We start from the raw sequence: 15,160 nt of genomic DNA on the forward strand, positions 1-15,160 counted from the left end.
AGCTACCTTTGTGCTTTGGCCATACATTTACCCTGGGCCTAAGCCAGGCTCTGTCTTTGGGGATAGGAGAAGAGTGTGAGTTACTCTTCAGGTAAGAACCATCTGACATCAGCCCATTCTGTGTCAGGTTCCAGTTGAGGTTCAAACTCACCCTGGCACCACAAATTCTGATGCACATAGAAGGTAGGAGGTTTAAGGAAAGGTTTTCTGGAGAAAGCACACTGAGACCCACTGCTGAAGTCCAAAATGACCACAGGCTTTTGTCTGAAGAAGCCATAGAGACCCCTCCTGATGATAAAGCTAGTCCCAATGCCTGGTGTCAAACATGGCCCTGGGGCATGGAGCCCAGAGTCTGAACATGGATGGCTCTGCTCACACCCACAGTGCCAATCCACAGCGGCGCCTTCTCTGGGGTGCCATGAAATGCTCATGTCACGCTAGCAACTGTTCTTTCTGGACAAATCTTTCTTAATTCTGGGTATTAAAGCCTCTTTTCGTTTATGACATATTTTGTGTTTATGTCCCTTGCCTGACAGAATAAAGCCTGAGCAGTCCTATGCCTGTTTTTGCCTCCTTCTCCAACCTCATCATTTATATTTTTTTGATTTGTGAAATATATAACTCTGAGAATCACTGCTCAAAATGGTCATAACAATGAGCTAGAAAACCATTAAGAAAGCAGCTCAGGGATGTAATTACTCTAATTTAATTAGCATTCTCAATAAGAGGGTTAAAATTAGCAAGGGCAAAACACATCTTGTAAGACTCATTCAAGCACTAGCTGTGCTAAACTTTTAAGACACTCCCTGAGAGCCATTTTCCCACTTCTCAACAATCACTGCACCAACAGGCCCATCATGGACAGTATGGCTGCTGAGAGAGGCCAGAACCCCACCGCGTGAAGTCACCACAGATCCCATACTTCCCTTATGAAATCGAGTCTCTTCTGACCAGGGCAGGAATACTCAACAGGGGTGTGTGTTCTTGAAACTGTGTTGCTGTCTACCAGTTGGTGATCTCCACTGGCTCTCAGGCATCTGCCAGGAACCTTATGAATTATTTTTCAGTCCTCACAATAACCTGCTCAGAAGGTAGTATTGTGCTCATTTTACAGATGAGGAAATTGGGGCTCAGAAAGGTGAAACGCCTCACTCGGGATCACACATCTAGCTTCTGTTCATGCCCTGCACCCCCTACTCTAAAACTTCCCATTGTCCATAGAGGAATATAGTTGGTCAAAAGCAAAGTTCAGAGACAAGAACGTCGATGTTAAAGATGCTAAGGTTGGTCCCAAGGCCAGCTCCGGTCTCTCCTTGTCTGGAGCCGGCAGGTGTAGGAGGGATTCGGGCACAGCGTCTCACCTCCCTGCTGAAGGGGATCTCGATGGAAAGCAGTATCTCCTCCGGACCTAGCAGGGTCTTTCTGTAGCCAGGGAAGAAGGTGTGGTCCATCCGAACAGTTCTCCTGGTGCCTATACAGAGGCGAGATGAAGGGGGGCCAACGTGAGAGAGCACAGTGCAGCCCACCGGGGGGTTTCTCCATCCTGGCCTCTGATGCCCACAGTCAAGGCGAGTGGATGCCACAATTGGGATCAAGGCCAACCATCTTGAGCAATGGTGTGCTGGTAAATATTTAACAATCAACTCTTTTTTTTTGGAGGGGAGCCCTGATTTTCTAGTTTTTATGGTATTAATACTTCTACTATAGCCTATTTCAAGCTGCCAGAGTGACATTACAGCATGTGAAGTTAGAAAGGGGGTGACAGAGTTGACTCAGCAGGCCTGCTGTCCTCTGAAAGTCCTGTTTACAAGGCTGGCACATTGCTGTCCTCTGGGAACTTGGATCTCAGGGGGGTTCCTGTCATTCCCTGATAAGAATGATTCACTGTGCCCAAACTGTCTACAAAAGCAGGTGGTTTACGCTGAACACCTGCTCTCCTCCTGGGCCTCTGGACTTTGGTATGTGCCCAGCAGAGCTATGTGACCAGCGCCCAATCAAAGCTCTAGGTGCTGACTGTCCAAAGCACTTCCCCGGTAAACTGTACTCCTATGTGTTGTTGAGTCCACGTGCTGCTGGGAGAAGTAAGCGCAGCCCTGGGACTCCATGGGGAGGAGCCTCTGGAAGCTCATGCCCCATTTCTGCAGGAATGTGTGCCCTTCCCTTTGCTGATTTGCTTTGTATGCTCCTGCTGTAGTAAGTTGGTAGCCATGACTACAAGTATATACTGAGTCTGTGAGTTCCTCCAGCAAATCATCAAACCAGGGGGCGGTGCTGAAGACCCTCTGACAAGAAAGGTGCACAGAGCACATCATTCTACAGCATTTCCTCTGCAGATACATTAGACAGAAGAAACCCCAATAGCACAGACAATAGAAAAGTAAAGTGGCAAATTTAAAATAGTCATTACTTTTGTTATAATTATCACTTATCTCACTGTAAGTTTATATAATTTAATTTTTTTAATTTATTCATTTTTAGAGAGATAGGAGAGAGAGAGAGAGAGAGAGAGAAGGGGGGAGGAGCAGGAAGCATCAACTCTCATATGTGCCTTGACCAGGCAAGCCCAGGGATTCGAACTGGAGACCTCAGCATTTCAGGTTGACACTTTATCCACTGCACCACCACAGGTCAGGCTATATAATTTAATTTTGAATAATGGCCATGTTTAACACAAACTGAAAAGCCAGAGCTCAGCTGTGGCAAGCTGGTGCATTCTGACTAGCACACCACCAGGTAAGGCATCTGGTGACAGAGTCTGTTGTGAATTCTTAATAAAGAAATGCCCCAGCTCTCCTGGCCCCCAACACAAATGATCCCTTGTAGCTTCCAGGAATCTGACCCGTAGGACAGCTGGGTCATTGAACCTTGGACTCCGTTTCACCAGGAAGTACCCTATTTTGTAATACTTTCCTCCCCCAGGACCCTTTTTCCTGACCTCTGCATGAGGCAGCTCACCTCTGGACACGATGGTCAGCTTGGCCCCACAGGCCATGAACACCGGGTTGAGGTCGGAGATGGGGCTGGCGGTAATGATGTTCCCTCCAATGGACTAGGACAAGCAGAATGTGTGCGTGAGAGCCCACCCAGGACACCCGTGCTCACCCAGCTGACTCCCAAACACAGGTCAGGAGGGTGACACCTGCTGAAGGGAGACCTGGCCTCCAGCCAGCCCCTGAAGACACAAGACTGGCACAGTGAGAATCCCAGCACTTGGTACAACATGCAGAACTTGAGATTCAAACACTTGCGATGCTTTGAAATTTACTGGTCAGTAAACAGGAGTCAGCCCCTGAAATTTGTTCACTTATTTCACCCAACCTTTTTCTGAAAGGGTTAAGGTGGTTCATCACAGAGGCCACATGGAGTCAGGAAAGCAGAAATGGAAGATAAAGATCAAGGAAAAAAAGGAGGAAGCTTTATTTTATTTTTTTAGAAGGAAGCTTTCAGGATGAACAATTTGTTCTAACTGAATCTGAGCTTCCTGGCCACTTGGCAAATGTAAGGAGAACCTGGCACAGGATTCTCATTACTGGGAAAGAGGAAGACAACTGGCTGCCCAGTGAAAACCAATTCTTCCTGGAGGTAGAGTCCAGCCAAGCTGGGATCTCAGTAGAATTTCTGGGTTTGTATCTCCTCATCTACAACCAGAAGTGGCAGGTGCTTGGGGCAAGGCGTGGCAAATGGGAGTAGGGTGTTTTGATTTGTGTTAATTTAAAAAACAGTAATATATATATGTATATATATATAACTATATATATATAACAGTAATACATATATATATACACACACACATATACATATACGCACAGTGGTACCTTGAGATATGAACAGACCAACATACGAATTTTTTAAGATACAAGTTGAGACTCGGTCCATATTTTTGTTCAAGATCTGAGCAAAATTCTGAGATACGAGTCATGATTCGGGAAACTGCTGCTAGTTGGTGCAGTGGCACACAAGTCCAGTATCGGCAATTTGATATATGAGTTGACTGACTTACGAGCTTGGTTACAGAACGAATTAAATTTGTATCTCAAGGTACCACTGTATATTATGTGTGTGTGTGTGTGTGTGTGTGTGTGTGTGTGTGTGTGTGTGTGTATCATGATGAAGCGATAAAATGTCCCCTAACTTTTTTTTTTTTTTTTTTTTTTTTTTTTTACAGAGACAGAGAGAGAGTCAGAGTGAGGGATAGACAGGGATAGACAGACAGGAACGAACAGATGAGAAGCATCAATCATTAGTTTTTCGTTGCGCATTGCGACACCTTAGTTGTTCATTGATTGCTTTCTCATATGTGCCTTGACCATGAGCCTTCAGCAGACCGAGTAACCCCTTGCTTGAACAAGCGACCTTGGGTCCAACCTGGTGAATTTTTGTTCAAACCAGATGAGTCCATGCTCAAGCTGGCAACCTCCGGGTCTCAAACCTGGGTCTTCCGCATCCCAGTCCGACACTCTATCCACTGCGCCACCGCCTGGTCAGGCAAATGTCCCCTAACTTTTGTGAGCAGTATAGAATAGAAAGGTTGGCTTTCCTCCCAACACCATCAACGATTATGAGCCTCAGATGATACCAGGTGTGCGAGCACCACCTGCAAACTGGGAATTTCAGGGCTAGTCTGAAGGCTGATTGTGACAGTCAACAGGGGACCCCACCTTCCTCTCAGGGGGTCTACCTCTGGTTCTACCTCCAACTCTGCAAGGTAGGGCCCCTCCCTAACTTATCACTCATCCACCTGCTGAGAGCCTCAGCCACGTTCAGGAAGGAGGGGGGCGAGAGGCTTCATCTCTCCAGCCTCCGGAAGAAGACTGAGCCACAGAGTGAGTGTTACCTGGAGTGGCCCACAGACCACCTTCATCAGAAGCACCTGCAGGGCTCCGCCCCAGCCCTACTGAGCCGGAATCTCCGAGGGCAGGGCCCAGAATCTGCATCTCAGACAAACACCTCAGGCAGTTCTAAGCACTAAAGTTGGAGGCCCATGGGGTCTGCAGCAGAGGCCAGACTAGCCCCCTGCCTTGTGATGAAAGGCCCCGTTCCGTGGGCCTTGAGGTCCCCGGATCAGGGGACTCACCGCCACAGATTTGACCTGCTTCCCAGCAAACCAGCGCAGCTGCTCCAGGACCCCTCTGAACACCTCCGTTTTGTGGACAGGAAGCTCGGCAACGGCATCCTTCAGGGTCTTTTCCACAGAGCTCAGGGGGCAAGCGGCTCCAAAGGAGATACCTGGGGACACACGCTCAGAATGACAGCGATCCCTGTCGCAGCTCGGAAAACACTTTCACACACAGCACCCCTGAAGCTTCACAGCGGCCTGCGTGAGGCTGCCGCAGGGCTCACGCCCTGTGCGGATGGGGACAGTAAGGCCCAGAGACGTTAAGCGGCATGCCTAACACACACAGGTAATAAAAGCCAGGACTCAACCCAGTGCTTCACTACACCAGTGGTTCTCAACTCAATAAAATCAGATCTCTGAGGGTAAAGTCCTGGCATTTAGAAATTAAAAAAAAAGACCCAAGCACTGCCCCCCAACCACCACTTGACCCTGAACCCTGTGAGCAATTCTAACGTGTAGCCAGGATGGGAAGGACTATTGGAAATTTCACAGTCCTTGCCACTGGCGCCCTACCATGGACACTTGATGGAGGAAGACAGTAAAGGGTGCCCCTTCCCCTGTGCGAGGTGGCTCCAGGACAGCAGGTGGCAGCAGGAGCCGAAGGGGAGGCTGTGCTGGAACCCAGCATCCCCCTGTGGGACCCATTCCCGACCTCTCAGCCCCGCTGGGGGCTCAGGGAAACGCCCCTTACCCTCTGGTCCACGCTCCACTGAATTCAGCTCGGGAATCCAGGCTGGGCAAACGATCACAGGAAACAGCCTGTTCTTAAACTTCATCTCAACGCCTCGAGAGAAACGGGAAGCCTGAAGTTAGAGGCGTGTGTGTGTGTGTGGGGGGGGGGGGGTGCGTGCGTGTGTGTGCGCACACGCGTGCACACGTGTGTTTAATAACAATATTAGAAAACATGGGACATTAAAATATGTCAGTAACCCTCCAAAGCACTACATAGTTTAACTCCTCACAACAGTCCTGGGAGATACAGTGATTTTTCTCTGTTTACAGATGAAGAAACTGAGGCAAAGGGAGATTAAGTTTCTTAAATTCTCCAAATTACACCGCTAAGAATGGGCACATTTCAGTACCTGAGCTATTATTAGAGCTGGGGTGTAAGAGTAACAATAACACAAAAGACTGACATTCAGAGGAAAAGGAAAATTGAGAGAAGAAAATTTCAAATCTGCTAATCGAGGTAGAACCCTCTCTGAACAGACTTGCCTCTGCGGCTCAGACTCAGTAATCCGGCACCTCTCTGAGCCCTGCCCACAGGGCCATAGAGGAGGAAGGCTAAAAGAGAAGTGACTGCTCATCTTCCCACATCCTCTTGCACGCTGTTTAGGATTTCTGAAGGGTGACCCAGGCTTTGGTGTGTCTGGCCAGTCTGAATCTCAGCTCTCAGAACAAAGAATGCAAATGGAGACAGTGAGGCTGGACAAGGTTCTCTCTATGCCCAGCTTCCCACACCTGTCCCAGCTGGGGGTGGTTACCCTGTTGGGTGGGTGTATAAGGGAGGAGGGGGTGGAGCAGAGGCAGTGGTCTTAAGAAATTATTTCTAACTTGGAGCTTACAACATCTTCAGGAATTCTTTCTCTGAGAATCTAACTTGGTCCACGATGTTGTATGTCGTGGCAAGGAACTTGTCATATGTCAAAGGCCCTCAAAGATGCTTCCAGTCGGTCATTCTCCAGTTTAACTCATGCTACCCTGGAACCGTGGCCATGGCCATATGGGCCACCAGGATCACGTCACTTGAGGCAGGTCTGACAGGCCACCCTGCCATCCCAGTGTGTCACAAAACTTGGCTGACCCTAACCCTAACCCTAAAACTTGGCTGAGGACCCTGTGCCAAGCTTGTGCTCACCAGGGCACACATGGCCAGTGTGCGCTCCACCGGTGCAGAGCCCAGCCCTCTTCTCTGTGGCTGCAGATCCAACCAGAACCCAGGGCTCGAGACTTCTTCCAGAAGCAGAGCCAGTAGTCTCCCACAGGCAGAGGTGGATTAAATGGCGGGCGCACCAGGTGCACACCCTGGGCCCTGACTTCTGAAGGGCCCCGCAAAACCCCAACTTTACACTTTTTTCAATGGCACCAAGTTTGGTTTCATATGTGCAATTTTAACATTAATAGTACATAATATTTTTATTTATTTAAATATATAGTTAATATGTATTTTTATTTTCCCTGTCTCTCTCTTTTTTTTAAGGGGCCTAATATTTTCTTTAGCGCCCGGGGCCTCAACCCACCTTAATCTGCCTCTGCCCACAGGCGTGGCTGTTAAAAGCATGTCAAGTACCCCGATAGACCTCAGCCGTGCCACAATCTTCTTCAGTCCTCACTGGGCTTGGGACCCAGCAAAGTAGAAATGGACCACGCCAGTTTAGAAATGGGTGCCAATGACCAGGAGTCTGGGCATTTCTGCTCCTGTCTCTTCAAGCACCAGGACCAAGAGCTGCACAACTCAAGTCTTCCTGACCTATTGGCACATTGTGGGCCTCAGGCCCCATGTGGTGGCACCAATAGACCAGGTGGCTATGGCTGTAGGCAACACAGTCATACACGGACATCTCCGCTCCTTTGCCTTCCCATGGCACCCCCAGAAAAGGGTGGAAACGAGAGTGATGTGTGGAACCCCTCGCATCCATCAGGCACCAGCCTGGAGATTTTACCTCCAGCGCCCCCTCTTCCCAAAGCCTGTGAGATGCGTGAGAGAGGGAACTTTGTCCAGTCAATCTGGGCACTTGGGTCCCTCCCGGAGCACGTGGCACAGAGCTGGTACTCTGTAAATGTTGATGAAGAATAATCATCAAGGATCAGTTAATGCTCAAAACAACCCTTGAAGGAGGTATTACTAGCCCCATACATGAAATGGGGAGATGAGGGCGGGGTGGGGGGAGAAGTCATTTTTCTGAGGACACGCAGCCAGCAAGAGGTTGAACCCAGTCTGTCAGTGCGACTCCAAAGCCAGAGGTTTTGCAGAAATTCAGGAGCCCAGGGTTCCTCGGTGGGCCACTGGCCCCCAGGCAGCCCCGGGGCTGCCCCTTACCGATCTCTGTGTTCCCCACCACCAGCTTGGCCTCGGGGTGCTGCGCTTTGAGGTCCAGCAGCTCCTTCAGGGTCAGGGCCTGGATCCAGGTCACGCGCTCCCCTTCAAAACGCAGCTGCTTCCGAGGAGCATCTTTCAGCCTCTGAAAAATGTTGTTTTCTTCCTGAGCTGTCTCCTTCTGCCCACTGCCATTCCCATTGCCCCTGCATTAAATCCATGCTGGGATCAACTCATCTACTGATTTGTTTACTACTCAACTCACATTAAGAATTCATGTGGAAGAGAAGTGAGGGGAACTACCATGAATTGAGGCAGAAACTAGGTTGCAGCTCATATATATTATCTCACTGAGTCATCAGAAGATTCGGTAAAGGAGGCATCAGGAGCCCCATCTTTTACAGGTAAAGGAGAAACCTGAGGGGCCCTGGCTGGTTGGCTCAGTGGTAGTGTTGGCCCGGCATGTGGATGTATCCTAAGTTTGATTCCTGATCAGGGCACACAGGAGAAGCACTCATCTGCTTCTCTACCCCTCCCCCTCTCCTTCATCTCTGTCTCTCTCTTCCCCTCCCGCAGGCAAGGCACCATTGGAGCAAAGTTGGCCCAGGTGCTGAGGATGGCTCCATGGCCTCCACCTCAGGCACTAGAATGTCTCCAGTTGCAATGGAGCAACACCCCAGATGGGCAGAGCATCGCCCCCTGGTGGGCATGCTGGGTGGATCCTGGTCGGGTGCATGCAGGAGTCTATTTGTCTGCCTCCCCACTCCTCAGACAAATACAAAAAAAAAAAAAAGAGGAACCTAAGGATCAGAATTGTCACATGACCTGCCAAAGCTCACAAGCCACAAAGCAACCTGAACTGTCCCCACTGTCTCCGGGAAGAGCCATGGACAAGGTGTGGGAGAAGACGGGTGGCAAAGGAAGGGGATCCAGAGGGAATGTGATGGAGAGCTGGTTCTGTGCGTGAGGGGTGGCGCTGAGAGAGAAAACCCAGAATCAAATGGACGTTTTCAAGGTTGCACAATCTGGAGAAGGGTATTCTAGCGGCCTGCAGCAAAGCCTATCCTTCTGGCCCTTGAACTCATGGAGCCCTCCTGTGCTCAACAGCCCCTGGGGAATCTGCACTTGAGGAGCAATGAGGGTGGCTTGGTTCTTTCCTCGCTGTGAATGTTGGAGTGAAGGAGCAGAATCATCAAGGCAAGAAAGTAGGTGTGAGAGGTGTCCTTAAAACAAAGCTGCAGGCCATGGGTGGTGGCTTGTGAATACAGTTTTCTTTCTTTGTTTGTTTGTTTAATAAATGGACTGCTTACAGACAGGAGATGGAGTGCTACAGGGGGCTTATGCATTATATTTAGCCAGGAGGTCAGCAGATACTTTTGGAACACCTGCTATTATACAGGTGCCAAAGAGATCCACTTCCTGTCCTCAGAGTCACATGTGAGAGAAGGAGGGAAATGTGGTTCCCTGTGGGAGTATGTGACAGAAGGACTTACCCCTGGGTGTCAGAGAAAGGAAGGCAAATTCAGGCTGAAACTTAAAGGACAAGAAAAAGACCAAGTTCCCAGTGGGTATGAAATAAAGTGGGTCCCCAGGGACTCGTGGCTCAGAGCCTCGGATGGGCTTTTCCCTGGGGCATCACCCACCAGCAACTCTGGGGGGAAGATGGGCTCCTGGGTGGGATCCAAGGGCATGAACTCTTCTGGGTTGAATAAAGATGGGTAGAGAGTGACCTGCTGGGAAAGAGAACAGATGTGTGGTATAAGATCTCCCCTTTTAAAATGCCCTGTAGGACCAATGCAGCCCTTTGTCTAAGTGAGCTCTTTTGCCCCCAGCAGGCTGGTGGAGGAGCAACCCACTTCTGGAAGACAGGAACAAGGAGGTCTTGCCAGAGGACTCAGAGCTAATGCGCACAGTCACCACCCTCTTAGTCTGGGCTCTTCCAACCACCCTTGCCAAGAGTGTAGAGAGAATCTACTGGCTTCTTTGATCTAAGATTGGCCCCCAGACTTCCAGGGAGCGAAGCACCCACTTACTGTGTGGTCCTTCTTCTGGTTCATGCAGCAGTTTGGGTTGTCGACATTTCCTCCACAGCATCCACCATCCTACAGAGATGACCAACATTCACACAAAAATATCTGCTGAGTTTTTCACAGAAGCTAAAGAACCTACATTATTAATGCCCAGTGCTATTCCATTCTTACACTTATTCTAGCATCGATAGTATTAGTAGATACCCTGCCTCATCCCACTTGCCTTTGCATAGAGGTAAGGCCCCTGCTTTAAATACTTTCTCTTGTGTGGTTAATGTAGACTAAACAACTTGTGAAGAAACAAATAAGATCTCTCCTGGAAACAGCAGGAAAACTTGATGTTACGAACATTTCTCCGTAAAGATAGGACCTCCTACTTTATCAAAACATATCTGCATGCCCCTTTTCCCTCCTTGGTCCTCTTCCTTAGGAAGCCTCTCGGACAGAAATTCCCCTGGTTCTCTCAGCGCTGACGAGCTCCCTTTTCTAGATCAATCAAGTTCTTCTCTGGGTGCCTCCCAGGTTGGATGGAGTCTTTGTGGGGCTCCTGACAAGGACGTCCAAGACTGGTTACTGGGTCCAGAGATGTGTCCAGCAAGTGTGCCTGATGGCCTCACCGATGATTAGACACTTCTTGTCAGAAAGGTAAGCACTCTTTATTACTCACTATGGGCCTGTTCTGGAAGAGGTGTGCAGGTCTGATGACCCAATATCTATGGGGAAAGGACTGCTCAGGACACTTTGGGGTGCCAACAGCAGAGCACAGAGTACAACCTAGACTGCTACCTCCCAGAACCGAGGCGCTAGGGGAGGATTGGGTTCACCTGACTGATCTGTCCCCAAGAAAGCAGGATTCTCAGTTCGAGACCTTAGGAGACAGTCCAGAATCATGGAGTTGTGCTGACAGGTAAATGTGGGGAAAACTCCCAGGCACAGCCCGGGCACATTTCCAGGGTAGCTAATTCCTGGAGGAGCAGACTGGGAGCAACATTTCTGCACATGAATCATAGGAGACACCATTCTATCCTGACATTTCCCAAAGGATGAGTCACAACCCACTAGTGTTGCCGAGAAAGCTCTCAGACGGCCACAGGGGCCTTTGAGAACCAGAAAGTACTGTCAGACTTGGCACTGAGGAAAAAACCCTCCCTTACCTCAACCCCCTGCAAGTGCTGCCCCCAGTGCCAACCAGCCCTACATTCACTGCTTCGCTAGCAGATCTCAGAGCTGCTCTGCTTTGAACCTGCCCATCACCACATTGTCCCTTGCCTTTCTATTTAAACAAAAGGAAGGAAGGAAGGAAGGAAGGAAGGAAGGAAGGAAGGAAGGAAGGAAGGAAGGAAGGGAGGGAGGGAGGGAGGGAGGGAGGAAGGAAAGGAAAGAAAGGAAAAGAAAAGAGAAGAGAAGAGAAGAGAAGAGAAGAGAGGGGAGGAGAGGGAAGGGGAGGAGAGGGGAGGGGAGGGGAGGGGAGGGGAGGGGAGGGGAGGGGAGGGGAGGGGAGGGGAGGGGAGGGGAGGGGAGGGGAGGGGAGGGGAGGGGAGGGGAGGGGAGGGGAGGGGAGGGGAGAGGAGGTAAGGGGAGAGGAGAGGAGAGGAGAAGAGAGGGGAGGGGAGGGGAGGGGAGGGGAGGGGAGGGGAGGGGAGGGGAGGAGAGGAGAAGAGAAGAGAAGAGAAGAGAAGAGAAGAGAAGAGAAGAGAAGAGAAGAGAAGAGAAGAGAAGAGAAGAGAAGAGAAGAGAAGAGGAAAAAAAAGAGAAAGAAAAATAGGCTTCTGTAGTTCCTCTTCTCATCTCTTTTTGGAGGTGTGCTGCAGGAGGACCCCAGGTCCCAAGTGAAGTGAGGGGCACCAGCCTCACTCACCCAGTCCTGTGGGAAGGGTGTATTTTACAGAAGTACATTTTCCATACAATTAAAATACCAGCACATTCTAATATAAATCTTTGTTCTTGATAATTCACTGATGTGTTCATGGCAAACAATTGTGATAGACAATGTGTCATTGCCCTGAAGGTTTACTAAGGTTGGATATCACAGTTTTTTCCTCCTGGAGAGATTTCCACTTTTCTCAGTAGACTACAGCTGCTGAGCTCATGCTTATTTTTATGGTTCCTCTGTTCCCTTCCTTGCTGTTGGAGGGAGGAACAGTGCTACTTCTTGCTGTGAACAGTGTGGCTCCCTCCAGCAGGCTCCCCTCACCCTTCTCTAGTATATGCTACAGGCATGAAAACAGATAACCAGGTTTGTTAGAACTGCATGTAAAATACGAGTTAAAAGGCTCTGAATAAAGGCTTGGGGGTCTCTAACAAGTCGTGCGCATGAGCTTCAGAGGATGCCCTGTGTGCAGGTCACGTTAGCTGCTCAGAGCGCTCGGCTCCGCTCGGCTCCGCTCGGCTCCGCCAGGCAGCTGGATAGAGGGCAGCGCCGCTGGACATGGAACAAGGAACCAGCTCAGCCCTGGGCGGGAGCAGAACCGTCAGCTGCCCTCCAAAGCCCTTCTCTTCTGCGAAACCAGGAGGGCTGTTTAAACTGTTTCTCTTTGAGAAGCCACCTATGTAATAAATTCATGGACAAGATGAACAATTCCTGGTTCTCAGGGAAGACTGAACAATTTCTAAAGATCAAGGATTGAGTCATGGAAGAAATATACCAGCATCATGATTTATAGCTGCCATTTACTGAATACTGAAGATATGCCCAGCACCCTTCTGAGGGTTTTACAAGAAGTATTTTCAACAAACATTATAAAATAGGTATTATTATGATTCCGATTGTAGAAACAAGAAAATCTGCCCAACATCATGAATCAGTGACGAACTGAGATTTGAACCTAGGTCTGCAGACTCTGAATCTGAGCTTTCAATCATTTTCATTTAAATCTACCTGTCTTAGTTCTTCATCAGGGTGCGGTGTTTCCCACCCTTATAAGCCCCCTTTCCCTCTCCAAACTTTTGAATTATTTGGATGAAGCACTTCTTTTTGTAATGCTACAAGCCTACAGATCAGCAAAAAAGCACAGGAGTCTGTGACCCTACCATCAACTCGGAGTCAAATTGAGAAGAGATGGCTTGTCTGGCGTCAGGATCAACCTGACCCAGTTGGAGAATCCAGTCAAATCTGAGGAGGTTAAGCCAAGGAAGGAGGAGCCTTGCCAGATGGCAGGTGTGTCTGTGTTCAGGTAAGCACCGCCTGCACACCCTGGCCAGGGCTTCTCACCCAGAGTTCTATGAACACAACAGGGGATCACAACCCATCTGGAGACCTGATGAGCAGTTTCAAAAGCCCAGCAGAGTGCCAACTGCAGAAGGCAGCCAGAGGGGAAAGGAGGAGGAGCGTGGGTGCTGAGCGGGGCTGGACTGTTATTACAGGCCACCTTCAGCACCCGTGTCACAGGTTGAGCGTGCCAGTCTCTGAGGAAAGCTGCCAAGCCTAAGTGCCCTGGAGGAAGTCAGGTCTTGGACACCATGCCTCTTATAGGAGCCAGTTCCCCAGGATTTTCCTGGACAACAGTCCCCGTGCTATTAATGAGAACCGCTCTCTGCATAACAATGAAAGAGTCCACTGCCCACACCGGGTATCCACAGTGAAGGGACCTGCCACCTGGCCATCTTATCTCCCCTCTCTGTTATCCAGAGGTCCTTGGCATCCCTCCCAAATGTGGCCCCTGAGTGTTGCTGCTTTAAGAGCAGAGCCACTGATGTCCCGGGGCCCCCACTTACCCTGGCAAAGGTCCGGAAGCCCTGGAGGATGGGTCTGTAGCCCGTGCAGCGGCACAGGTTCCCTGCGGGACAAGGGACACGTGGCAATGTCAGTGCGGGCTCCGGGGCAGGTGAGGGCTTTCTGGTTCAGCTCCAGCCTCAGTCTGATGCCTTCTGCACCTTCTGTTTTCTCTCCCTGGAATTCCCTCCTCCCTGTACTGCTGACTTCAAAACAGTCCTCGCCCCTTCCAGCAAGTCCTCCTACAATGCCCAGTCTGATCCAGGTGCTCTTCCAAGTGATGCCATGCTGCCCAGTCACAGTTTTATGACTGAAATTATCAAACTATGTTAAAAACTCTCTCTTCTCCTTCAGGGTATGAACTCCTTGGAGCAGAGTCTTTCATCCCTGTGCCCCTTAATCCCTGTATAGTGTCTGACATATGATAGGACTCAATACAACTGATTGAATAAATAATGGACTGAAATGGTGAATGGACAAGGAGCCTTCCCTATTCAGTTCAGAGAAACTGACACCCGGACCAGGCTCCTAAGCCCATTCACAGAGGTGAAGTAGGAAGCCATCCCTGACCAAGCCTCAGCAGCATGGCTGCCCTCCTCAGATGTGGCCTTGGCCCTGCAGAATCCTGTCTGGTGAAAGCTGAGACAGAAAGCAGTATCAGTCGCCTCTGTGGAGTTTCCCAGTGATCTCCTCCTGAGCCAGCCCCCCACTGCCGCCTCGTACCCGTGCCGAGAGGGGGCAAGAAGACACCTCCGGAAGACAAACCCACTTGAGTGTTCTTCAAACTGAGAGAGGGCCACCCCTCCAGCAGATCTTAGCCACCATGTTGTGGTGGCCCGAGCTTTTTCTCCAAAGAGCAGTACCTCGAGCTCCAAGCCCATTCCCAGCCCCCACTCGGGCCCTGCCTCTGCAGAGCCCCATCTGCCACCCCACCTCCGGGCGGTGCTGCGAGGCCATACCTTGGAAAGCATCCTCAATCTCCTCGATGGTGGGCTCGGGCTGGTTCCGGAGCAGCGTGTACATGCTCATGACGATGCCCGGGGTGCAGAATCCACACTGAGAACCATGGCTTTTGGCAATTCTCTCCTGAAAGAGACAGATGACATGGACACCTGTGTTGGCAGAGCCCCGCTCAGACTCCATACATGCCTCAACTGAAGCCAGGCCAGTCAACGGGCCATGTGGGGTAGCAGTCACTGTACATAGTCAAGTCTTGGTGCCACCACTTACCAACTGTGACCTTGGGCACATTACTGAGCCTCTCT

The 15,160-nt window shown here is 50.1% G+C and overlaps 1 protein-coding gene across 2 annotated transcripts in view; it reads right to left on the reverse strand.

The window, feature by feature from the left end:
* The window catches only part of XDH (xanthine dehydrogenase), a 106,527-nt gene that overhangs the window by 35,969 nt on the left and 55,398 nt on the right, over positions 1-15,160 (reverse strand). Inside the window, exons 8-16 of one of the 2 annotated variants that reach the window (XM_066266841.1) lie at positions 14,855-14,981; positions 13,898-13,959; positions 10,187-10,255; positions 9,797-9,883; positions 8,157-8,298; positions 5,808-5,900; positions 5,075-5,226; positions 2,956-3,049; positions 1,362-1,471 (exon numbers count right to left, since the gene is read on the reverse strand). In XM_066266841.1, the coding sequence (XP_066122938.1) occupies positions 1,362-1,471; positions 2,956-3,049; positions 5,075-5,226; positions 5,808-5,900; positions 8,157-8,298; positions 9,797-9,883; positions 10,187-10,255; positions 13,898-13,959; positions 14,855-14,981 (936 nt within the window). Of the gene's footprint in view, positions 1-1,361; positions 1,472-2,955; positions 3,050-5,074; positions 5,227-5,807; positions 5,901-8,156; positions 8,299-9,796; positions 9,887-10,186; positions 10,256-13,897; positions 13,960-14,854; positions 14,982-15,160 lie in introns of both variants that reach the window. The other variant, XM_066266840.1, reaches the window with a different exon arrangement.

This window comes from Saccopteryx bilineata, chromosome 3 (genome assembly GCF_036850765.1).
Source record: "Saccopteryx bilineata isolate mSacBil1 chromosome 3, mSacBil1_pri_phased_curated, whole genome shotgun sequence".
In the NCBI taxonomy this organism is placed as follows: Eukaryota; Metazoa; Chordata; class Mammalia; order Chiroptera; family Emballonuridae; genus Saccopteryx; species Saccopteryx bilineata.